General features: G+C 38.6%; 1 protein-coding gene across 1 annotated transcript; it reads left to right on the top strand.

Moving 5' to 3' along the window:
* The first annotated feature begins 22,136 nt into the window (after positions 1-22,136).
* LOC130974952 (uncharacterized) lies at positions 22,137-24,121 on the top strand. Its single transcript, XM_057899788.1, has 3 exons — positions 22,137-22,394; positions 22,527-23,813; positions 24,011-24,121. The coding sequence occupies exons 1-3, from the start codon at positions 22,137-22,139 to the stop codon at positions 24,119-24,121; spliced, it is 1,656 nt and encodes a 551-aa protein (XP_057755771.1).
* Positions 24,122-25,192: the final 1,071 nt, after the last annotated feature.

The following is a 25,192-nucleotide window of genomic DNA, read 5'->3' as shown; positions in this document are numbered from 1 at the left end:
TCTGTATTGATGCTCTTTTTAATTATTTGAAATATCGTAATAATTTAGAGTGTATGTTGTGACCTATGTGATATTCATTAATTTGGTGTATCTTTTTAGATGGTTTATGTTATAATGTGTTTAAGGAGTTGACTTAAAATTATAATATGATATATAAATTTATGATATGATTTATAGTATGCTAAAATATTAGAATATTATCATATAGATATTTTTTTATTTGTCCATTAGATTCAACTATATAGGATATTAAAAATTATGCAATTATGTAATTAGTTGTTTTTTTATATAATTATTGTATTGATCATTTATATTATTAGTGAGACTATTTTCATTATTAATATTTATAAATTATATTGAAAGAATATAGTTTATGATATTTATTTTTTTACTTTTTATTAAAAAAAGTATAATTACTTTACGATATTTATTTTTTAAATGCACTATGTATGTAATTTTATTCTTTTTTTTTCTGACAAAGTGTTACTCATGATGGTAATTCTTCTAATGGTGTAAATGTGAAAAATTATATTTTTATTTTTTGATATAGTCGATATAATATTAATAATAAATAGTAATTAACCCTTCATATTTTTAATCAAAGCATTTTGACGATAGTTTTTATTTACAGATATTAATGAATGATTGTTTCTTTAAAATTAAAATGCATTATAATTTTAGGTTATTTCATAATTAACAATAATACTTTATTATTTATTTAAAAATAAATTACATTATGATTTTAGGTTATTTCACAATAATAATTAATGTTCATAATATTGAATTACTCTAAATTTTTTATTTTCTATCGTTAGTAGTTAATCCCAACTTAAAAAGATTACGTTGAATTGTTGAATAGTCCAAGTATAACCGAGTTAATTTAGTTTATTTATTTATTAATATAATTGATTGAAAGCATAAATGATAAATAAGACAAGCAAATAATTAGAAAAATAGAATGTTAGTAACTACTTAAAATAGATAACAAAATAAATTATAGGGTATTACTTTATTTAAATTATTAATAATTAAAAGAATAAAAGTTCAGTAATTATTTTTAAAATAGACATTAAATTTAGTTTTATGGTACTAATTTATTTGAGTTGTTAATAAAATTTTATAATTTTCAGATTTATATCTACTCAATTTATGTATTTTATTTTATTTTGCTTTAACAAAAAATTGAGACGTGTATTTTTAATTATTTATTTAGAAAGTATAACGAAGTGAGTTATATCAATTAAAATTAATTATCGATAATTAATATCAATTAATTGATTGTATTAATTTGTAAAATGAATAACGTATAATAAATGTTGTGAAATTAATTATAATAAATTAAAAATTAATAAATAAAAAATAAAAGGGATTTTTTATTGCTTTTTAATGGCTAAACATTTTTATAATTTCACTTTCTCTTTATCTCTTTTATTTTTTTAATTGTTATTTTTACATTATTTTTAATTGTTTATTTTACTTTTACTTCTCATATATAGATTTATTGTAATTCATCACATGTTCTTTTTGAGTTTAAGTGATTTTTTAGGTTATATTTTACCATTGATGCGTTTATTTTGTTTAGTGTGTTTTTTTTAGTATGTGTTTAATATAATAACCTGTAAATATCTATTCTATTATATAAAAATTAAATTTCTGCACTTAATGATAAAACTGTCGTGACATGTTTATGATAGTGTTTTTTGGTTTTAATTTCTTTAACTCTTTAAATTCAATTTATTATAATAAATTAATTATATCAACTAATTGATTTGGTTAATTATTTAAATATCATACAATTTATTATAATTTCTATCAATCAATTAATTATAATTCAAATTAAATGATTATTTTGTTACGAAATTATTATTTTCTAATCTATTTATGGGTAATACATATATTAATTATAATCATAAATTAAGCTATTTTACATTAAATGACTTATAAAATTAAGCTATTATTAAAACCGATTAATAACTATTTTACATGAGACGAGAGAGGAAGAAAGGGCATGATGAAACTACCATGAAAGAAGAAGAAGAAGAAGAGGTCTGGGATGATGGGTGGGGGATGCATACGGCGTCATTTTGGCCATTAAGGACCAATTTGTCCTCCAACAATTTGTTCCCCATCCACTTCAGCAATCGTAACGGACACATCACTCTCCACCCCTCCACCTTAGCAAATTTCGTTACCGTTTCAAGCACCAATTCCACGCAAGGACTTAATTGTCACAAAATTTACATAATGAGGGATTGTATTTTCCAATCTTGAGGGACGAAAATATCCGCGTTTTAAAAGGTCAGGGACTTATTTGTCCTTTACCCCATTTAGTTAAAAGAAAATAACATTTTGTACTCAATCATATTTTCAAAATTAGTATGTCTATTTAAGTATGATATGCCATTGAGTTATAGCTCAAATAGCATAATTTCTCCATACTTATTTAGAAGTTGTGAATTTGAGTCTTCTTATTTTTGGTTAAAAAAAATATTAAGTATGATACTTTTATCTTATTATTATTATTATTATCTCATTATTATTATTATTAAAAATACTTTCTACCACATAAATAATTTTTCAAAAACAAAATTATATAATTTTTATTAAATAAATGTGTTAAATATTTTACAATATAATATAAATATAAAAAATTAAAATATTTTTATTTAGTATGACTTTTTTCAAAGATGGTAGGTTATATTTCATTAATTATTGAAAAATAAAATACAAAGATGTCCAAAAGTAGAACAACATAATAAAAGGTGAAAATTTCTCAAAACAATACACTGAAGGTGGTCGAAAAATGAAGAAAAATCTTAAAGAAGAAAGAATGATAAATCAAATTGAATGAAACTAAGAGTTTGTCTCATGGAGATGACGATCTAAACTAGGAGTTCTTTGGATTTCACGGAGCAACTTGACAGATTTTGCTAGAATGGCAGACGGCATTGAAGTAGAACCTTCAAAAATTAACTGGTTGCGAGCTTTCCAACAGTTTCAGCAAATGATGGCAAGCAATTGAGAATTACGGTCAGAATTCTTCAATGGGTTAAGCATCTCTATTGATGCAGTCTACCATGTCCAAAAGTCGTTAGGACTCTGAGGGGGAAGACAGTCACAAAGATAACTCTGAGACCATACTTCTTTAATTCTAGAGTAATCGATCAAATAATGAGTGATTGTTTCTGTTGCTTCATGACAGCAAGGTCATATTTGCGATATAAATGGGATGCGGTGATGAATCTGAGCAAGCATCGGAAGCCAGCCATGGAGAGCTTTCCATATAAATAGCTTAATTTTGTGAGGCAAGTTCAACTTCCATAGATCAATCCACGGTTTTTTTTGCTGCATATAATTAGAGCAAAGTTCCAAAGGCGGATGGTAAAATAAATAGCCAATTCTGTAACCTGAAACTGTATCATATTGCTTGGCTTTATTCAAATCCAATTGCAATTTGTCTCTGCTCTGCAGAATTTATTTTAATTTATTTTTTTCTTTGATGCTTTGCACCTTGAGCCTAGCCGTGACTTTAAATATTTTGTCTCAAGGATTACTTGACACAGAAACACCACAAGCACTTAACTAGGGAACTCTCTTTGAGTTCTGATTTTTCTTTCAGTTACTCCCAGACAGTGGTGCTCAAAGCCTTTGGCATACTCTGTTAAACGCATTTGGTCTCGACTCTAAGTGTTCTGTCTCAAGGATTACTTGACACAATCACACCACAGGCATATGACTAGGGAAACAACTCTTTGAGCCTTGGACCTTGCTCAGAGCCTTAGACCTTGCTTTTATTTATTAATTATTATTATTATTATTTTTTTTGCTGTTTCTCTTGCTTCAAGGATTAAATTTTTGTTTATTTCAGAGAAGTCATAATAATTCTCTAAATTCATGTTCCTTATACATCAACATCCCTTGATTCAAATTCAAATATGCACTGTTCATATCATGCATTCAGAATTACCATTAATACCACCACATTTAAGTAAATGAGACTTTTTAAAATTAACTCAATTTCTCATGCAATACATCACTTCTTTTCTTTTCTCTTTAGATTCAAGTTCAGTGAGTGGTACATGAAACATCTTTTCAGCATTAAAGCAATTAAAAGAAAACTAAACTAGTCCTAGGATTCTAACTAATAGAGGATCATGCAACAGACAAAGCAAAATAGCAGAAAACCGGAACATAACATAGAAAAAGAGGGGAGGAATAAAAAATAAAAGAAACTCAACCACCTTAGTTATCCTAGCGGTCGCTTTATTCTCCAGGTTGTGCTCCTTAATGAAGATGATTTGCCTCCCTTTTGTGCCAGGAAACCAATAAGCGCAGCGTCCAACAATACCAAACTTAAAGGTTTGCTTGTCCTCAAGCAAAGAAGAAGTGAAAATAGAAGAGACGAATATTATGAGGAGAGAAAAATAAAAGGATAAAAGAATAAGAGAGAATTAGGATTGGGAGAGAGAGAAAGAAAACTGGGTGGCGCAAGCGGCGCGTATGCGTATGTCACGCGTATGCGTGGGTCGCGCATTCTTCATAATGACGCGTTAGCGTCAGGCACGCGTCCGCGTGCCCTTGATTTTTTGTGATTCGCGCGAAGTCAGCCGAGCGCCCGCGCGACTCTCTGTTCGCATGGCTTGGGAGCTAAATTATTATACGACGCGTTCGCGCCATGCACGCGCTCGCGTGGATGGCCATAAGTGCAACTGATGCGGACGCGTCAGTCACGCGTCCGCATGCCCAAATTTGTGCTTTTAGCACACTTTCTGCCCCAGACCTGCACAACTCTCTGCCCAAACACTCTTTTACGTCGATTTTGTAGGTCACGCGTCCGCGTCAGTGACGCGCACGCGTGGATGGCGAAAATTACAAATGACGCGCACGCGTGGGGTACGCGTACGCGTGGTCATGTTTGTGCGCCAAGCATGAGTCCAGTGCCATGCTCGCGCAACTCTCTATCAATTATTGTTTTTCATGCACACATGATTGACTCGTTCGTGTCAGTGATGCTTGCGCGTCGGGTGCTCTTTCTCTTTTTTTTTTTTAGCTTGAGGTGTTCGGATCCTGTAATAAAATAGCTGCATGATCAAAAAATTAGTAAGAACTCAATAAACTAACTAAGAAAACTACTACTACGAAAAATAGCTAAGGATACGAATTTATCGGGTTGCCTCCCAACAAGCGCTTCTTTATCGTCACTAGCTTGACGTCAGTTCTGCTAATTCAGCAGATGAGTGGACCTCTGGCGATCAATCTCGCCTCCAAGATAGTGCTTCAACCTCTAGCCATTCACTATAAATTTTCTGTGATAATTCTCTTCTTGTATTTCCACATGGCCATACGGTGAAACTCTGGTAACCACAAACGGTCCTGACCATCGGGATTTCAGCTTCCCGGGAAAGAATTTGAGCCTTGAATTATATAGAAGCACTCTTTGTCCTGGCTCAAAGACTCTGATGGCAATCTTCTTGTCATGCAGTAGCTTAGTTCTTTCCTTATAGAGCTTGGCATTCTCATAGGCTGAATATCTGAAATCATCAAGCTCATTCAGCTGAAGCATTCGCTTGATTTCTGCAGCTTCTGAATTAAGGTTCAGATACCTGATTGCCCAGTAAGCTTTATGCTCCAGCTCAATTAGCAAGTGACAGGCTTTGCCATAGACCAACTGATAAGGGGACATGCCAATGGGAGTCTTGTATGCTGTCTGGTATGCCCAGAGAACATCATCAAGCTTCCTAGACCAGTCCTTTCTTGAAATACTGACGGTCTTTTCTAGAATCCTCTTAAGTTCCCTGTTGGAAACTTCAACCTGTCCACATGTCTGAGGGTGATAGGGGGTTGCCACTTTATGACGGACTCCATATCTCTGCAGAAGAGAGTCCAGTTGTCTGTTGCAGAAATGGCTCCCTCCATCACTAATGAGTGTCCTTGGGACATCAAACCGGCTAAAGATATATCTCTGAAGAAAGCTCATTACCACTTTGGCATCATTCGTGGGCAAAGCCACAGCTTCCACCCACTTGGACACATAGTCAACTGCCACTAGAATATAATTGTTTGAATGTGAGGATGGGAAAGGGCCCATGAAATCAATACCCCACACATTTAACAACTCAACCTCAAGAATCCCTGCTGTGGCATTTCATGGTTGGGGGGAGATTTGTGGCTTTTTCACATCTATCACAGTACTTTACAAACGCTCTTGAGTCCCTGAAGAGAGTCGGCCAGTAAAATCCGCTCTGAAGGACCTTTGTAGCTGTCCTTTCACCACCAAAGTGGCCTCCAAACTCAGAACTATGACAGTGCCAAAGAATCTGCTATTTTTCTGCAGCTGGGACACACCTCCGGATGATTCCATCTGAGCATCTTTTAAAAAGGTATGGTTTTTCCAAAATGTAGTACTTTGCATCAGTCAATAGCTTCTTCACTTGTTGCCTAATGTACTCCCTTGGGATAAAGTTCATGACCTTATAATTTGCAATGTCTGCAAACTATGGAGCCTGCTGAATGAGGAACAATTGCTCATCCGGGAACGTCTCAGTCACAGCTATGGGTTGTTGTACTCCTGCTTTCGGCTCAATTCTGGAGAGATGGTCAGCTACTTGATTTTCTGACCCTTTCCTGTCTTTTATCTCAATATCAAACTCCTGAAGGAGCAACACCTATCTGATTAATCTTAGTTTAGAATCCTGTTTGGTTAGAAGGTACTTCAAAGCAGCATGATCAGTGATAAACCACTATTTTATAGTTTATCTTGTACTCAATTGAGTGGTTTTATCAACTCTTTACCCACTTATTCATACTATTTGCATGGTTTTACATTTGCCTTCCTAATTATGTGCTTTGATTGAAAACATGCTTCTTTGGACTTATAATTTCTAATATTAATCCTCTCTTATCACCATTAGATGCCTTGATATGTGTGTTAAGTGTTTTCAGATATTATAAGGCAGGAATGGCTTGGAGAATGGAAAGGAAGCATGCAAAAGTGGAAGGAATACAAGAAGTTGGAGAAATTGCTAAGCTGTCCAGCCTGACCTCTTCGCACTCAAACGGCTATAACTTTAGCTACAGAGGTCCAAACGACGCGGTTCTAGTTTCATTGGAAAGCTAACGTTCAGGGCTTCGATTTGATATATAATTTGCTATAGCTGCCCTGACGCCAGGTGACGCGAACGCGTGGGTCACGCGGACGCGTGACCTGGCAGGAGCGCAACCCGCGTGGCCGCGTGGACGACGCGACCGCGTCACTTTTCCGCGACCTGTACGGACCAGAAAGCGCTAGAAGTGACTTCTGGGCTGCTTTTGACCCAGTTTTCAGCCCAGAACACACAGATTAGAGGCTGTAAAGTGGGGGAATGTATGTATTCATAATTATTCACTCATAATTCACTTTTCATGTTTTAGATGTAGTTTTTAGAGATAGAGGTTCTCTCCTCTCTCTTAGGATTAGGATTTAGGACTTCTCTTAGTTTTTAAGAGTGACTTTCGATCCAGGTTCAATGTTCCTATTTATGTTTCTCTTTTATTTTTATTTACTCTAATACTTTTATTTGTATTTGATTTATGTTGCCCAATTGGCTTATGAACTTTTCATGTTAAGATTTGAATGTTCTATTTGTTATAATTTGAGGTATTTCAGTTTAATATTACCTTCTTTTAATTACATGATTATTGCTTCCCATCTGAAGGCATTTTTATTCGAGCAGTTTCAATTTTCTTTCCTTTTGGCTTTGGTTAAATAATTGGTGACTCTAGAGTTATCAAACTCATTGTTGATTGAAGATTGGAATTCATCCACTTAACTTACCTTCATAGTTAGAGGTTAACAAAGTGGGAGAAAAATCTAATTCTCATCACAATTGATAAGGATAACTAGGAAAGGACCTCCAGTTCTTATACCTTGCCAAAGGTTTATTTTACAGCTATTATTATTTTATTTTACTTGTCATATAATATATTCGCACCTTACTTCCAAAACCCCAATTTTACCTTTTTCATAGCCAATAATAAGAACATACCTCCCTGCAATTCCTTGAGAAGACGACCCAAGGTTTAAATACTCGATTAACAATTTTTAAAGGGGGTTTGTTACTTGTGACAACCAAAACGTTTGTACGAAGGGATTTCTGTCGGTTTAGAGACTATATCTACAACGCGACTGTTTTTATGACATTCTTTACTGGCAAAAAATCCTAACGTCAAAATGGCGCCATTGCCGGGGAATTGCAAACGTGTGCCTTATTATTGGTTATTGTAAATATTTTTCAAAAAAAAAAATTTCTTTTGCTTGTTTATTTATTTGTGTTTTTAATTTTTATTAATTACTATGAATTCTCACCCCTCTCGCTTTGAGTTTGGTTCTAACTTTGTTGAAGGAAATAGAAACCACAGCAGGAATATGCATCAAGGTCAGACTAATCAAGGATGGATGGAGCCAAGAGGATCTAATCAACCCTTTAGGCAACAACACCCTCCAAGATATCATGGACAACGACCATCCTACAATGCATACCCAGCTGAAAGATATGGTGGTAACTACGAACAAGTCCCACCCGTGCCTATAGACCATCCTCTCAACATAACTTTGGACCACCACACTCACAAGCCCCTTTCCACCATTCACCTCCATATGACCCCAATCCTTATTCACCACACCAACCACCATATGAACCATACACAGAACCACCACCTCAATATACACCATCTCCTTATCATTATCAAGATAAACCACCTTCCTACCATGAACCCTTTCTCCCAACAAATGAGTCCTCCTATCCACCCCAAATCTCCTTGGAGAAAGCAATTGGTGATCTAAACTCTACTATACAAGCTCTCGCCGCCCAAATCGGATTACCAAATCCCTTCAACAATCAACCCTCAAGCTCTAGTACACTTCCTTTTCAACCACAGAATAATCTCCCCATCCCATCACCACCATCCATGGAAGAGCACCCACATCCATTAATCCAAGAGCAAGATGATCCCAATTATGCTATTGATATGGAACAGGAAAGAAGGAATCATCTTCGTGAATCCATACTTCATAAAGAGCTAGAGGAGGCCCTACGGGTAAGGGTAGGAGAGACCCTTGAAGATGAAAGAATAGTTGAAAGGAGTTATCATAGAAAGAAAAACATCGAGGATGAGTACGATTTTATACTTAAACAACTGGACAAAGCAGCAATTTTTAAAAAGGAAGAAGTGGTTGCAGACTTAAGAGATGTTGTACCTCCATTGGAAAGTCCAGTCACAGAGCCTCCTTCCACGGTGTTTGATGTTGATGTTGAGAAGAGCGTACAACCTCCAAGGCAGATCATGGTTGAAGATTTTGTAGAGGTTGATCAAGAGGTAGAAGATGTCAAAAAAGAGCACAAGGGAGTGGAGCTTGAAATTACCTTGCAAAAGTTGTTGGAAACCCCTCCCCCTAAGTTGCCATCATCCTTCACAACATTCAAGTGGGTAAAATTCATATCCCATAGCCTTCTAATTCCACTTGAATATGGGCTACTGGAGACGGATGGTCAACTTAGAGCTCTTTGCGGCATTAAGAGTAAGAGGAAGATGGCCAGTGATAAGAATTGTCAAGCAAGGTTCAACATGGTTGTGTGCTCAAAGTTTAAATGCAAAGGTTGGTGTTAGGCTCAACTGAATGGGTCTAGGAAGCTGTTTGGTAGCTGCAGTGAGAATTCAAATTACTTATCACCCAGCTGGAAAAATACAGATCCTGACAAAAATGGGTGTAAAAGCAAGGTTTGGGATCCTGGCATCTGCTCTGACATTTGTCACCTCGGGAGCCTAAGAATCTGTTTGAAGCTTCTTAAGGGCTTTACATGCCTAGTTTGGGACCCCGGAGGCTACTGGAAGTACAAACATTGGTGGGGATTCCTGGATCAGTACAAGCATAAACCACCATAACAGGAAGCTCACCAATTGTCCAACTTAAGGACTTTAACTAAAAGTGCTAGGTAGGAGACAACCCACCATGGTATGATCGTTCCTTTTGCAATTTTAATTTTATTCAGTTTTATTTGTTTTTGAGTTTTATTTTATTTTATTGAACCTGGAATCATGCATAGCATTCACATTAAGCATTGCATTCTGCATATTGCATAAAAAAAAAAGATGCCACGCGTCGCGACCGCATCAGCGACGCGTCCGCGTCGCAAGGAGAGGGGAGAAAATAAAAATGAACAGAAAGTCACGCTGGAGCGTGGCTGGAGGCGTGCCAGTGGCACAAATCAACCCACGCGACTGCGTCGCTGACGCGTCCGCGTCACATGGGCATAATGGCCTCCCACGCGATCGCGTACCCCACGCGGCCGCGTGCCCTGATTTTCGACATCAAAAAGGTGCATGGCCGAAAGTTGTGCTGGAATTGGGCTGGACTCGTGCTAGAAGCCCAAGCCCTCCCACGCGACCGCGTGCCCCACACAGCCGCATCGTTTTCCAAAAATGGCTATCCACGCAATCGCGTTACCCACGCGATCGCGTCACCCCAATTTTGGCAAATAAATTAATTTGAACAGAGAGTTGTGCTGGCGCGAGGCTACACTCGCGCCAGAAGCATAACATGGGTCACGCGACCGCGTGACCGACGCAACCGCGTCAATCAGTATCAGCGCAAGTCACGCGACCGCGTGCCCCACGCGTCCGCGTCGCTTGCGCCGCACAACATATCCCAATTTGCTAAATATCTTATCTTTTCTTCCCCAATCCTAATTTTTCCTCCCTCCTTTCTTCCTTACTTCTTCTTCCCTTTTTTCCCTTCTCATTCTTCTTATTTTTCTTTTTATTTTATTTTAATTTATTTGCATATCTCATTCATTACATTTTAAATTTGTGCATATTTTTATTTTCTTTTCTGAATTTTTTTTATTTTTCCATTGGTGTTAAAAAAAAATCTTTTCTTATTTAGCTGTTGCATTTTTTCTTGAATTTATTTTAGTAACTTGTTTTACACTGTTGAGCAATATTATTTAAGTCAATGTTAATCTTTTATGTTTTTTGTATTAATTTTGCATTGACATGAATTTATATTGTCTTACACTCTCTTTCCCATTGTTGTACATTTTGTACTACTGGCATGCCATGGCTTCTATTGTTTTCTCACGTACATGTTGAAGCTTCCATGTAAATGAGACCCTTATTATCTGGCATTAACACCCATCTTTTAATTTCTATCTTTATTTTTGGGTTACTTTTCTTCCCTTTTTCTTTCAAGATGGCCACCAGGAAGAGAACCGGAAGACGATCACATGGGAGAGACAAACAAGTTCCTACGCACATTCCTTGATGAGAAAAGCGTCAGTTGAAGCAACCCGTCCACCTGCACATCTCAGCATGCACCAAGGACGGTGCAATCTTTAAGTGTGGGGAGGTCGATACCGATCTCCATGGGTTAGTACTTTCGTGTCTCAACACCAATGTTTAAATTTTCTTTGTAGATTAGTTGTTGCATTTGCATGTTTAATTGTTTTTGTGCATATTTTACTACTTGGTTAAAGTAATATTCTTCTTTTTCAAGAAATTTTTATAGTATTTCACTAATTTGAATAAAACTTTTTGAAAAACTTGTTTGATGAACGTGGGAGCTAACGTAAGAGATGGAGAGTTGTTGACAACGTTAGTGACACTCAACATTGTCACTAACGTTGGAGCAACCACACAACCCCCAAGAGCCATGTTAACTTCCACGTTAACTTGGTTAACGTGGAAGCTAACGATGAGGAATGAAGAATGAGCCAACGTTAGTGACACTCAACATGTCACTAACGTTGGGATGGCTAAGAATGGCCACGTTAGAAGCCACGTTAACCTAGTTAACGTGGACTCTAACGTGAGACCTAGGGGCACACTTGAACATTAGTGACAATGTTGAGTGTCACTAACGTTCTCGAAGGTTGGCAAAAGCCACGTTAACCTAGTTAACGTGAGCTTTAATGTGAAGCAAGTAGGGGCACACTTGAACGTTAGTGACAATGTTGAGTGTCACTAACGTTCTCGAAGGCTAACAAGGCAATGTTAAAAGCCACGTTAACCCAGTTAACGTGGGCTTTAACGTGAGGCAAAGGGGTGCATGGCAACGTTAGTGACAATGTTAAGTGTCACTAACGTTCTCGAACTTGTATTTTCACTAAATGTTAAATACCCCTAACGTCTTGAGCTAAAGTCTATGCCCACTTCACATTTTCTCTCTGCATGTAAGCCAAGCCCAATTGAAGAAAGGAACTGCTTCAAGCTCAAAGATCCAGAGGCCCAAGACTTGAAGAGCTAACTAGAAGCTGAGAAGAGTAGTATATATAGGAGTAGTTTTGAAAGAGAGAAGAGCTTTTTTAGAAGGAGCTAGGACAGAGAACTACTCTTTGTATTTACTTTCTTTGTACTTCTAGCTTTATCATGTATTCTCCATCTTTGATTTTGATTTCTAGAGCTATGAACAACTAAAACCCTTTCATTGGGTTAGGGAGCTCTGTTGTAATTTGATGGATCAATACTAATTTTCTTATTCTTCTTCTATCTTTCCTTTTGATTTTACTTGAAAGATTTTGATCTTCATCCAATTGGATAGTTATCTTGGAAAAGAAGCTATTCAAACATGGATCTCTTCGGATCCTTGAAAGAGGAATGAAGAGATTAGCTAGAAATGCTTTCTCATGCTGGACCAAATTGAGTGTGGATGGGTATGTGGCTATAACCCTCTAAGCATTTGATTTGGGAAGTGCATGTGGTATAATCAGTGACCACACTTCATCTCTTCTCATGAGCAATTGACCAAGGAATTGGCTATTGATCAAGATTTGAGAGATTGAATTGCAAGAAATTGTGATTCAATCACTTAAGATTGCCAAGGAGATCAATGAGTGCATTGATTGAGGAAGAGATGAAAATGAAATTGATCCGGAGAATGCAACATCTCCTAAGCCCAATGAACTCCCCATTTCCGATCTTACCCATTCTCTTTATTTTCTGCAATTTACTTTTATGAGCAATTCCCCCATTCCCATTTACAATTCTGCTATTTACTTTCAGTCATTTACTTTCTCGCCATTTTAATTTCTGCAATTATCAATTCTATTCATGGATTCGCTCAACTAGATCATTCCTCTAATTAAAGTTGCTTGATCAATCAATTCCTGTGGGATTCGACCTTACTCTATTGTGAGTTTTTACTTGACGACAAATTCGGTACACTTGTCGAATGGGAATTTATTGAGAGACAAGTTTTACCCCGATCAAGTTTACGGCGCCGTTGCCGGGCATTGATTGTGCATCGACAATGATGTGTGGAAAACGATCCAACACAAAACTCACCGGCAAGTGTACCGGGTCGCATCAAGTAATAATAACTCACATGAGTGAGGTCGATCCCACAGGGATTGAAGGATTGAGCAATTTTAGTTTAGTGGTTGATTTAGTCAAGCGAATCAAGTTTTGGTTGAGTGATTTTGTATCCAACAGTAAGTAAATAACAGAAAATGTAAAGGGGAAGGGAAGAATTGCAGAAATTAAAGAAAACTAAAAGTAAAAGAGCTGAATCTTAAAGAGCAAGAAATTAAATGACTGAAGCTTAAAGTGCAAGAAATGTAAATTGCAGTAACTTAAAGTGCAAGAGATATAAATTGCAGTAATGAAAAGGGATTTGAGGATTGGGATTTCAGAATTCAAGCAAGGGAAATTAAATTGCAACAATTAATAAAGCAGAAGTTGAATTAGAAGTAACTAGAATTCAAACAAGAAATGAAATTGAATTACAGCAGGAGTTCACAGAAAAACCAAAAAGGAAAATGTGATCTCAGGACTCCAGAGACTAGATAGCAAAGTCTAGATCTCAATTGCCTTCCCAGATCCAAATTCTCAAAGCAATTAACAAGAAATTAAAGAAGAAGCAGTAAAGAGAATGTAATTGAACTCGATTATGCAGAAGAGGAATTCAAGAGATCTTGAATGGAGATTGAGACAGAAATTCCTCAATTCTTCACACCCAAGATTCAAACAAGAAAAGTAAAAATGCTCCAGCAAGAACGAGGAAGAAGAGAGATCAATTCTCCTCCCCAATTCCCTGAAATCTCCGTTCCTAGCTCTCAAAATTCAAAATCAAAAGAAGCTCTCAATTCTCAAGTGAAAAGAAAGCTCAAAGTAAAGGTCCAAAGTCCAAGTTTTTTTTCCTTCTTTACATCAAACTAACTCCTATTTATACACTTTCTATTCTTGGAATTTGGAATTTGGATGGGCTTTTGATTTGGTGAAGAAATGAATTTAATTGGATTTTTAATCCAATTTCAGCCCATGAAGAAAGTAGCTCCCAGGAGGCTGCCCTGCCCTTGTGAAGGGCATGGCAGGAAATGATGCGTGCGGCCTTGTGCGTGCGTGCGTGGTGCGTTGATGCTTGCAGGATGCTGCCCTGCCCTTGTGGAGGGCAGGGCAGAGTTTTTTTGGTGTGCCAGATTCTGCCCGTGCGTGCGTGCTGTTGCTGCCGAGACTCCCTTGGTGCGCCAACTCTTGTGCGCTGGCCGTGCATTACACAATGCTGCCCTGCCCTTGCGGAGGGCAGGGCAATGTTTCCAAAATTGAAGCTCCGCGTTCGAAACTCGGTTGACGCGCACGCTACTTTTTTTCTTGATTTTCTTGGCACCAAAGTAAGGCCTAGTTCCTTGCTTCCTCATGGTGCCGTGTTCGATCCTTGTGGCAAGCATTGGTGAGCTTTTTTCTTGAATTTATTTCCTTGATGAGCCCGATATTGCTCTTGAGGAGGGCAGGGCAGAGTTTTTGTTCTTCTTGATCCTTGGCATCAAATTGTGCTCCGCCCTTGAGGAGGGTAGGGTAGTGTTGCTTCTCAAGCTTGTTTCATTATGTTGCCCTCCTGGAGGGCAGTGTGCCCTTGTGGAGGGCAATGTTTGCTTCCTCCCTTCCATGCGGCACACTTCTCCTTCCCTTGGGCCACACTTTCTTTAAGCCACGCTTTTCCTCTTTTTTTCCTTTCTTCATCTACAAGAAACCAAAACAACCACTCAAAGTATCTCTAAACTCATAAGGTTTATAATTCATTAAAAATCACTTAATTCTTGCTTAAACCTCATGATTTAGCATCAAATTAATGGTGGTTGCTTGATTTAAAGAAGCTATGCATTTTCATTCCAAATCACTTACTTAGGATGCAAGAAAGTGCATAAAGACTAGTAAAACAAGTGAAATTAGCTTGAAAAATGGGTATATGATGACCTGTCATCACAACACCAAACTTAATTCTTGCTTGTCCCCAAGCAAGCATCAAAACTAAGAGAAAATGAAGTGAACAAGAAAAGAAACATATCCTTATTAGGCATATAGCAGAACTTAACTTATGGAGTTTTTATGCAGACAATGATAACTCAATTATTGTTGCTGTTACATAACATACATTTTTCCTCAAAGGCTTACTAAACTTGCTGTTATAAGGTTTATTCTTTCTTTGCTCCCTTGCTAACTTTTCTTTTCTCATGTTGCTTATCAAGCTTATTATTCTTTGAAGGCTTGGTGTCTAATGTTGTAGTAGTAGCCTTTGGCTTTATTTTTAATCAACATCTTCCACCACAGACACATGGCTCACTACTTCTTCCTAGGATCATTGATGCCCAGCATCTCTTTGGATAACTAAATGTTCTGTATCTAGGTTGCTCTTTATTGTGGACTTTCAATTGGCCATCCCAAATCAGTTGATCTAAGTGACCGGGTTTTGAAATACCCCTCAGAATTTACTTATTCAAGCATATCCTAGTACAAGAACACCACAGGCATGTGTCCTAGGGTCCAAGCTATTGGTGTCCAGCCTTTATTCTTTTGTTTTTCTTACCACATTGGCTTTTTCTTCTTCCTTTTCTTTCTGTTTTAATTTTTTTGTTCTCAAAGGCTTTTTCTTTACTGATAAGAACCTTTATAACAGCAAGCTAGATCACACTTCAATGAAAATGACATCATGCAGCAATTATTTTATGAGTTATGCATTTAATCAAACACATACACCACCATTAACTTCCATTCTGACTTATGCAACATTGGATATTTACTTTCTAATTCAAACAATTCTCTTTTATTCAAGCATATGGGAAACAAAACAAAATTCAAGCTAGGTGATGAATGACAAGCATCATGCAGATTATCATACTTAATCAAACACTTCACTTGCAACTAGATAAACACTTTAGCATGATATATAATGGTTCCCATGTTCAAAACAATTCACAGCAGCAAGGATTGAGTTCAGATACAACCTTTGAAGTTGCAGCCCTGTGATTCTTCCTTCTGTTGTGTTTTCTTTGAGTTAAGATGCGCAATATCTTCAATTGTTGACACATGTCCTGCATAATTCTCAAAGTTGCTTGCTTCTCAAGCCCTTAAGTGCATGGTTAGTATGCATAAATTGAGTGTGGCTCTTGGATTTATCTTGGTGTGAGAACACCAAACTTAATTACTTGCCACTGCCTCTGATGCAACAAGTTAACCATATGTAAAACCTTGTGTTCTTGCTAAAGGTTATGGGATTAAAGCTGGAAAGCAGTTTAAATAGTTGAATGATTTGTTCGATTGCTTGGAGCTAGCATCATGCAAGAGGTGAGAATGTGCTTTTAAATGAGATTTTTGGTGGAACACCAAACTTAGAATCTTTCATTCTCCCTTAAGTTATTTTGGTGTGCAACACCAAACTTAGCTCCTTGCAATGCATAATAGTTATTCAACATCTTTATTGAAAAAGCTATGAAAAGAAAACTACCTCAGGTTGGGTTGCCTCCCAACAAGCGCTTCTTTATTGTCACTAGCTTGACATCTTCCATTCTACTGATCATGAAAGTTGCATATTACAGTGCCTTAGCTTGTCTTTCTTCACTGTGAACTTCCTTCCGGTTTTCTCTTTGATGACCTCTATGAATTCCTGTGGAAGGATCTTAGTCACAATGTAGTGATCAGACAACTGTGGGGACACCTTCATGGTTTGAATGTTTATCATTACTCTATCCCCTAGTGAAAATTTTCCAGTGGGGATTTTCTGCTTTTCTTTAATTCTATCCTCTGTCTCTCCTTGAAAGAATTCCTTGTTGTATTTTTCTTGGCTGGTACTTTCTTTGTCCAAGGTTTTTTCACTTTCCTCTATGATCTTTTTCCATCCCTCCTTCTTTGTGGCATCTTCATTGTTAGTTGGTTTGTCTTCAGTGGCTTTGAGGAAAGTATTTATTTTCTTCTCACCCATTTCTGCAAAGTACTTCGCCAATTGAGCTATCTGCTCCTCAATTCCTCTGATTGACATCTCTTGGTTCCTTGTTATCTCCTCTTGGTGTTTCATCATTTTCTCTTTTAAGATCTCCAAGTTCGTGATCCTCTGAGAGTCTTGTGAGATTGGTCGGTTATGAGATGTTAGAGGTTGGAAGGGTGGGTGTGGTGGCAGCATGTAGTGGTTATTGTTACCATAATGGTGTTTTTGCTGGTTTGTGAAGTTGGGGTTGTTGTAATTGAAGTTCCTTGGTTCGTGATTTTGGTACTCGGTCCTTCTCCAGTTGGAATGAGTCTGGAAGTATGTGTTTTGTGAGTATTGGCCTTGATTGGCATTGGTGGATGAGTGATGTTGGTTGTTTGTGGTCATGGATTTGCCCTGGTTGAAACTTCCTTGTTCTTGATGTCGGGACTCCCCCATTCTTAGATAAGAATGGGGCTTCCATGGTGGAAATTGGGCATTTACTGCAGCAGACTGTAGGCAATCAACCTTTCTATCCCTCAGCTCCATGTGTTGCTGTGTTTGATGGTGCATTTGTTTGTTTAGGTTCATGGATGCCTTCATTCCTTCAAGTTTCATCACTTCTTTTTCTGAAATTGCATTCTGTGGTTTCTCGCATGAGTGTTGGTTGATGACTCCTTTGTCATTGAAATTTGCAATTCTTTGGGCAGTTGTTGTTGCTTTGAGTAGGCCATCTGAGAAGTAATCCACTGCTTTTCTTGTTTCTGGGGTTAGTCCTTCATAAAAAGCTCGGAAACCCACTTTATCAGTTGCTTTCTTGTATCTTTCCCAGGCCTTGAAGAGTGGTTCTTCTTCCCCTTGTGTGAATAGATGTTTCTCCTCTTTTAGCTGGATGATCTGTCTGGATAAGGAGAATTTGGCCAGAAATTTAGTGACCAAATCATCCCAACTAGTAATACTTCCTTGGGGAAAAGTTTCAAACCATTGTGCAGCTTCACCCTTTAATGAGAAAGGGAATAACAGGATCTTATAAGTGTCATGATCTGGACCATCAGTTTTGACAGCATTACAAGTCCTCAGAAAAGTGGATATGTGCTGTTGAGGATCTTCCAATGGATTTTCGTCATAAGAACAATTGTTCTTGATGAGTGTAATGAGTGGTGGCTTCATGTCATGATACTCTTCGTCTGTAGAGACTTGATTTCCTGTGGCACGCAAACAATCAGGAGGGACAAACAGCAGCACACTTGAGAATTGAGTGCAGTTAGTTGAGATAAATTCTCAAACTGTTAGTGAGTTGATAGAGGCAAATTCTCAAACAGTTAGTGTGTTAGTTAAAAATAAAGAAAAAGTGCTTGATCTAGATCTCCACTTCACTTAATCTTTGTCAATCTGTTTCAATCCCCGGCAACGGCACCAAAAACATGATGTGTGGAAAATGATCCAACACAAAACTCACCGGCAAGTGTACCGGGTCGCATCAAGTAATAATAACTCACATGAGTGAGGTCGATCCCACAGGGATTGAAGGATTGAGCAATTTTAGTTTAGTGGTTGATTTAGTCAAGCGAATCAAGTTTTGGTTGAGTGATTTTGTATCCAACAGTAAGTAAATAACAGAAAATGTAAAGGGGAAGGGAAGAATTGCAGAAATTAAAGAAAACTGAAAGTAAAAGAGCTGAATCTTAAAGAGCAAGAAATTAAATGACTGAAGCTTAAAGTGCAAGAAATGTAAATTGCAGTAACTTAAAGTGCAAGAGATATAAATTGCAGTAATGAAAAGGGATTCGAGGATTGGGATTTCAGAATTCAAGCAAGGGAAATTAAATTGCAATAATTAATAAAGCAGAAGTTGAATTAGAAGTAACTAGAATTCAAACAGGAAATGGAATTGAATTGCAGCAGGGGTTCACAGAAGAACCAAAACGAAAAATGTGATCTCAGGACTCCAGAGACTAGATAGCAAAGTCTAGATCTCAATTGCCTTCCCAGATCCAAATTCTCAAAGCAATTAACAAGAAATTAAAGAAGAAGCAGTAAAAAGAATGTAATTGAACTCAATTATGCAGAAGAGGAATTCAAGAGATCTTGAATGGAGATTGAGACAGAAATTCCTCAATTCTTCACACCCAAGATTCAAACAAGAAAAGTAAAAATGCTCCAGCAAGAACGAGGAAGAAGAGAGATCAATTCTCCTCCCCAATTCCCTGAAATCTCCATTCCTAGCTCTCAAAATTCAAAATCAAAAGAAGCTCTCAATTCTCAAGTGAAAAGAAAGCTCAAAGTAAAGGTCCAAAGTCCAAGTTTTTTTTTTCTTCTTTACATCAAACTAACTCCTATTTATACACTTTCTATTCTTGGATTTTGGAATTTGGATGGGCTTTTGATTTGGTGAAGAAATGAATTTAATTGGATTTTTAATCCAATTTCAGCCCATGAAGAAAGTAGCTCCTAGGAGGCTGCCCTGCCCTTGTGGAGGGCAGGGCAGGAAATGATGCGTGCGGCCTTGTGCGTGCGTGCGTGGTGCGTTGATGCTTGCAGGATGCTGCCCTGCCCTTGTGGAGGGCAGGGCAGAGTTTTTTTGGTGTGCCAGATTCTGCCCGTGCGTGCGTGCTGTTGCTGCCGAGACTCCCTTGGTGCGCCAACTCTTGTGTGCTGGCCGTGCATTACACAATGCTGCCCTGCCCTTTCGGAGGGCAGGGCAATGTTTCCAAAATTGAAGCTCCGCGTTCGAAACTCGGTTGACGCGCACGCTACTTTTTTTCTTGATTTTCTTGGCACCAAAGTAAGGCCTAGTTCCTTGCTTCCTCATGGTGCCGTGTTCGATCCTTGTGGCAAGCATTGGTGAGCTTCTTTCTTGAATTTATTTCCTTGATGAGCCCGATATTGCTCTTGAGGAGGGCAGGGCAGAGTTTTTGTTCTTCTTGATCCTTGGCATCAAATTGTGCTCCACCCTTGAGGAGGGCAGGGTAGTGTTGCTTCTCAAGCTTGTTTCATTATGTTGCCCTCCTGGAGGGCAGTGTGCCCTTGTGGAGGGCAATGTTTGCTTCCTCCCTTCCATGCGGCACACTTCTCCTTCCCTTGGGCCACGCTTTTTTTAAGCCACACTTTTCCTCTATTCTTCCTTTCTTCATCTACAAGAAACCAAAACAACCACTCAAAGTATCTCTAAACTCATAAGGTTTATAATTCATTAAAAATCACTTAATTCTTGCTTAAACCTCATGATTTAGCATCAAATTAATGGTGGTTGCTTGATTTAAAGAAGCTATGCATTTTCATTCCAAATCACTTGCTTAGGATGCAAGAAAGTGCATAAAGACTAGTAAAACAAGTGAAATTAGCTTGAAAAATGGGTATATGATGACCTGTCATCAGACAATGATTACATTAGAGGATCACTAGATTGAGCATTTGTATTTTGTTTGATTTAATTTTCTGTTTGGTTAATTTGCTTTCTGTCTTAGTTTAATTCTTCCCCTCCCCTGTTTCTGAGTTTTTCTTTGCTATTTACAATTCAGTTCACTAACCCACTAACTGTTTGATATATTGCATCACTGACACTAACAAGTTATTCTAACAAGATACTTTCTGCATTGCTTTTCTTGCTTGTAATTTGTGGGTTTGTATGACAGGGAGAAGAAGCGGAGCTTCAACTTCCTTTGATTCTGAATCTGAGAGAACCTTCTTAAGATTAAGAAGGGAGGCAAAAGAAAAACGTGTAGTGGGTGCTGAAGAAGAGGAGGAACACTGTGAAGAATACTTTGAAACAACCATGGAAGACCATCGTGAGGAAGAGGTTCACAACCATGGTGGAGGAGGTAGAGCAAATCCTGGTGGGGAAGATAGAAGAGTCTTGGGCTCTTACATCAACCCAAACCCAGGGAATTGCGGAAGTAGCATCCAAAAACCAACCATCCATGCCAACAACTTTGAACTAAAGCCACAGCTCATCACCCTTGTTCAGAACAATTGCTCGTTCGGAGGAGGTGTCCAAGAAGACCCCAACCAAAACTTAAACACCTTCCTGAGAATATGTGACACAGTGAAGTCCAATGGCGTTCAACCAGACGTCTATAGACTGTTGTTGTTCCCATTCTCTCTCAGAGACAAGGCAACCAAGTGGTTGGAGTCTTTTCCAAAGGAGAGCTTGACAACTTGGGATGATGTTATGAACAAGTTCTTAGCAAGATTTTACCCCCCTCAACGAGTCAATCGGCTGAGAGCTGAGGTCCAAACTTTCAGGCAACAAGATGGTGAGACTCTATATGAAGCATGGGAGAGGTTTAAAGACCTAACAAGGAGATGTCCATCTGATATGTTCAATGAATGGGTGCAGCTGCACATCTTCTATGAAGGACTGTCATATGAATCTAAGAAGGCTGTAGACCATTCATCCGGAGGTTCTTTGAACAAGAAGAAGACCATTGAGGAAGCCATAGATGTCATTGAAACTGTAGCTGAGAATGACTACTTCTATGCTTCTGAAAGAGGGAACACTAGAGGAGTAATGGAGCTGAACAATGTAGATGCTCTGCTTGCTCAAAACAAGCTCATCACCAAGCAGCTAGCTGACCTCACCAGGAAGATGGAGAGAAGTCAAGCGGCAGCAATCACCACTTCAACTCAAGAGGAAGCAAGTGAAGAGGAAGAAGGCACTCAGGAGCAAGCCAACTACATTGGGAATTCACCTAGATACAACCATGATCCATACTCTAAGACCTACAACCCTGGATGGAGGAATCACCCAAACTTTGGGTGGGGAAATCAACAAGACCAAGGCCAAGATCAGAGACGTCACAACCCCAATAACAATTCAGCCCATTCCTTATTTAATGACCAAATCTCTAAAATTGAAATCCTGCTTGAGAGCATATGCAGAGACATCCAAGACAGTAAAGTATTCCGAGAGGAAGTGCAGTCAAATATGCAGAACCAAGATGCTGCCATTGAGAAGCTTGAAACACAAGTTGGTTACCTATTCAATCAGACTTCTGGCAACAACAGAAGTAAAAAGGAGGAGTGTCAAGCTATCACTCTAAGGAGTGGGAAGGAACTGAAGGGATTTGACCAGAAGAAACTAGAAGAAGAGTCAATTGACGAAGGAGAAAGGCAAGATGGAGATCAGAGCCCAACTTCTAAAAGTCAAAAAGAAGAAGGGAAGCTGAAGCCGGATGTCCCGAGAGTTCCATACCCTCAGCAATTGAAGAAAAAGGGGGATGACAACCAATTTTTGAGATTTTTAGAAATCTTCAAAAAGGTACAAATCAACATACCCTTTGCTGAAGCAATAGAACAAATGCCTCTCTATGCCAAGTTCTTAAAGAAGCTCATGACTAAGAAGAGAAGCTGGAAGAACAACGAAACTGTGATACTGACCGAAGAATACAGTGCTATCATTCAGCATAAATTACCCCAGAAATTGAAGGATCCAGGGAGTTTTCAGATCCCCTGTGTCATAGGTGAGATCACGGTAGAGAAGGCTCTTTGTGACCTAGGAGCCAGCATCAATTTGATGTCAGTAGCTATGATGAGGAAGATGAATATCGAAGAGGCTAAACCAACAAAGATGGCCCTACAATTGGCAGACCGATCATTCAAGTTCCCTCACGGCATAGTAGAGAATTTGTTGGTAAAGGTGGGAAAGTTCATATTCCCAGCAGATTTTGTGATCCTGGATATGCAAGAGGAACCCAAGGCTTTCATTATCCTGAGGAGGCCCTTCTTGGCCACTGCAGGAGCTGTCATTAACGTCCAAAAAGGTGACCTCACCTTGAGATTACACAATGAAGAGATGACCTTCAACGTATTCAAGGCCATGAGTTACCCACCAGAGCAATCTGGGGAATGCATGAGGTTAGATGCGCTTGAGGAAGAAGTACATGATGACTTTGAGGAAGAAGAACCTGAAGAGCCAGAGAGGGTAGTAGGGGAGGAATATGAATCAAGTGAAGAGGTTGCAGCAACAGAAATTCATACACAAGAAGCGCCCAAGGTGGAAAATCAAAAGTCAGAGGCACCAAAGCTTGAGCTCAAAGCACTGCCACCTACTCTCAAATATGCATATTTGGGGAAAAACGGAAGTTACCCAGTAATCATAAGCTCATCCCTCAACCAGGATCAAGAGGATGAACTACTCCAAGTACTGCGGAGGCACAAGGATGCCATTGGATGGACTCTTGCTGACCTGAAAGGAATAAGCTCAGCCATATGCATGCACAAGATACTGCTAGAAGAAGATGCCAAACCATCCATTCAATCTCAAAGGAGGCTGAACCCAATTATGAAAGAGGTGGTGCAGAAAGAGGTTATGAAGTTATGGCAGGGAGGGGTGATATACCCTATCTCAGACAGCCCATGGGTCAACCCTGTACATGTTGTCCCAAAGAAAGGAGGAATAACTGTAGTTCCAAATGAGAGGAACGAATTAATTCCTACAAGGACCGTCACTGGATGGCGGATGTGCATAGACTACAGAAAACTCAATGAAGCTACACGAAAAGATCATTTTCCGCTTCCATTCATGGACCAGATGTTGGAACGACTTGCAGGCCATGCATTTTATTATTTTCTCGATGGCTATTCAGGATATAACCAAATAGTGGTTGATCCTAGAGACCAAGAGAAAACCTCCTTCACATGCCCATATGGAGTGTTTGCCTATAGGCGCATGCCATTTGGGCTATGTAATGCACCTGCAACGTTCCAATGCTGCATGCTTTCTATCTTCTCAGACATGATAGAGAAATTCATTGAAGTTTTTATGGATGATTTTTCAGTATTTGGAGATTCTTTTCCTAGTTGCCTACATCACCTAGCCCTGGTATTGAAGAGATGTCAAGAGACCAATCTGGTTTTGAACTGGGAAAAATGTCACTTCATGGTGACAGGAGGAATAGTCCTTGGTCATAAGGTTTCTACCCAGGTGGTGCGCGAAATTGTGATCACTACAACTTCACACAACTAACCAGCAAGTGCATTGGGTCGTCCAAGTAATACCTTACGTGAGTAAGGGTCGATCCCACGGAGATTGTTAGCATTGAAGCAAGCTATGGTCATCTTGTAAATCTTAGTCAGGCAAACTCAAATGTATATGATGATGAACGAAAATAACATAAAAGATAAAGATAGTGATACTTATGTATATCATTGGTGTAAGAGCTTCGGACAAGCGTATGAAGATGCCTTCCCTTCCGTCTCTCTGCCTTCCTACTGCCTTCATCCAATCCTTCTTACTCCTTTCCATGGCAAGCTCGTGTAGGGTTTCACCGTTGTCAGTGGCTACCTCCCATCCTCGCAGTGAAAGCTAATGCTCACGCACTCTGTCACAGTACGGCCAATCACCGGTTCGGTTCCCGCTCCTACTGGAATAGAATCCCTCTTTTGCGTCTGTCACTAACGCCCAGCAGGTTAGAGTTTGAAGCACATCACAGTCATTCAATCATTGAATCCTACTCAGAATACCACAGACAAGGTTAGACCTTCCGGATTCTCTTAAATGCCGCCATCAGTTCTTGCCTATACCACGAAGACTCTGATCTCACGGAATGGTTGGCTCGTTTGTCAGGCGAGCACTCGGTTGTCAGGCGATCAACCATGCATCGTGCAATCAGGAATCCAAGAGATATTCACTAAGCCTCAGATGCTTGTAAAACAAGAGTGGTTGTCAGTCACTTTGTTCATGAGTGAGAATGGTGATGGGCGTCAATCATCACCTTCATCAAGTTGAAGAACAAGTGATATCTTGGACAAAGAACAAGTGGAATTGAATGGAAGAACAATAGTAATTGCATTAATACTCGAGGTACAGCAGAGCTCCACACCTTAATCTATGGTGTGTAGAAACTCCACCGTTGAAAATACATAAGCATAAGGTCTAGGCATGGCCGAATGGCCAGCCTCCCAATGATCTAAGATAGCATAAAACGAAGATAGCTACCAAAGTCTCTAGATACAATAGTAAAAGGTCCTACTTATAGATAA

The sequence above is a fragment of the Arachis stenosperma genome, chromosome 4 (assembly GCF_014773155.1).
Source record: "Arachis stenosperma cultivar V10309 chromosome 4, arast.V10309.gnm1.PFL2, whole genome shotgun sequence".
In the NCBI taxonomy this organism is placed as follows: Eukaryota; Viridiplantae; Streptophyta; class Magnoliopsida; order Fabales; family Fabaceae; genus Arachis; species Arachis stenosperma.
Note: the sequence above shows the minus strand (reverse complement) of the source record. Positions and strands in the feature narration are given on the sequence as shown.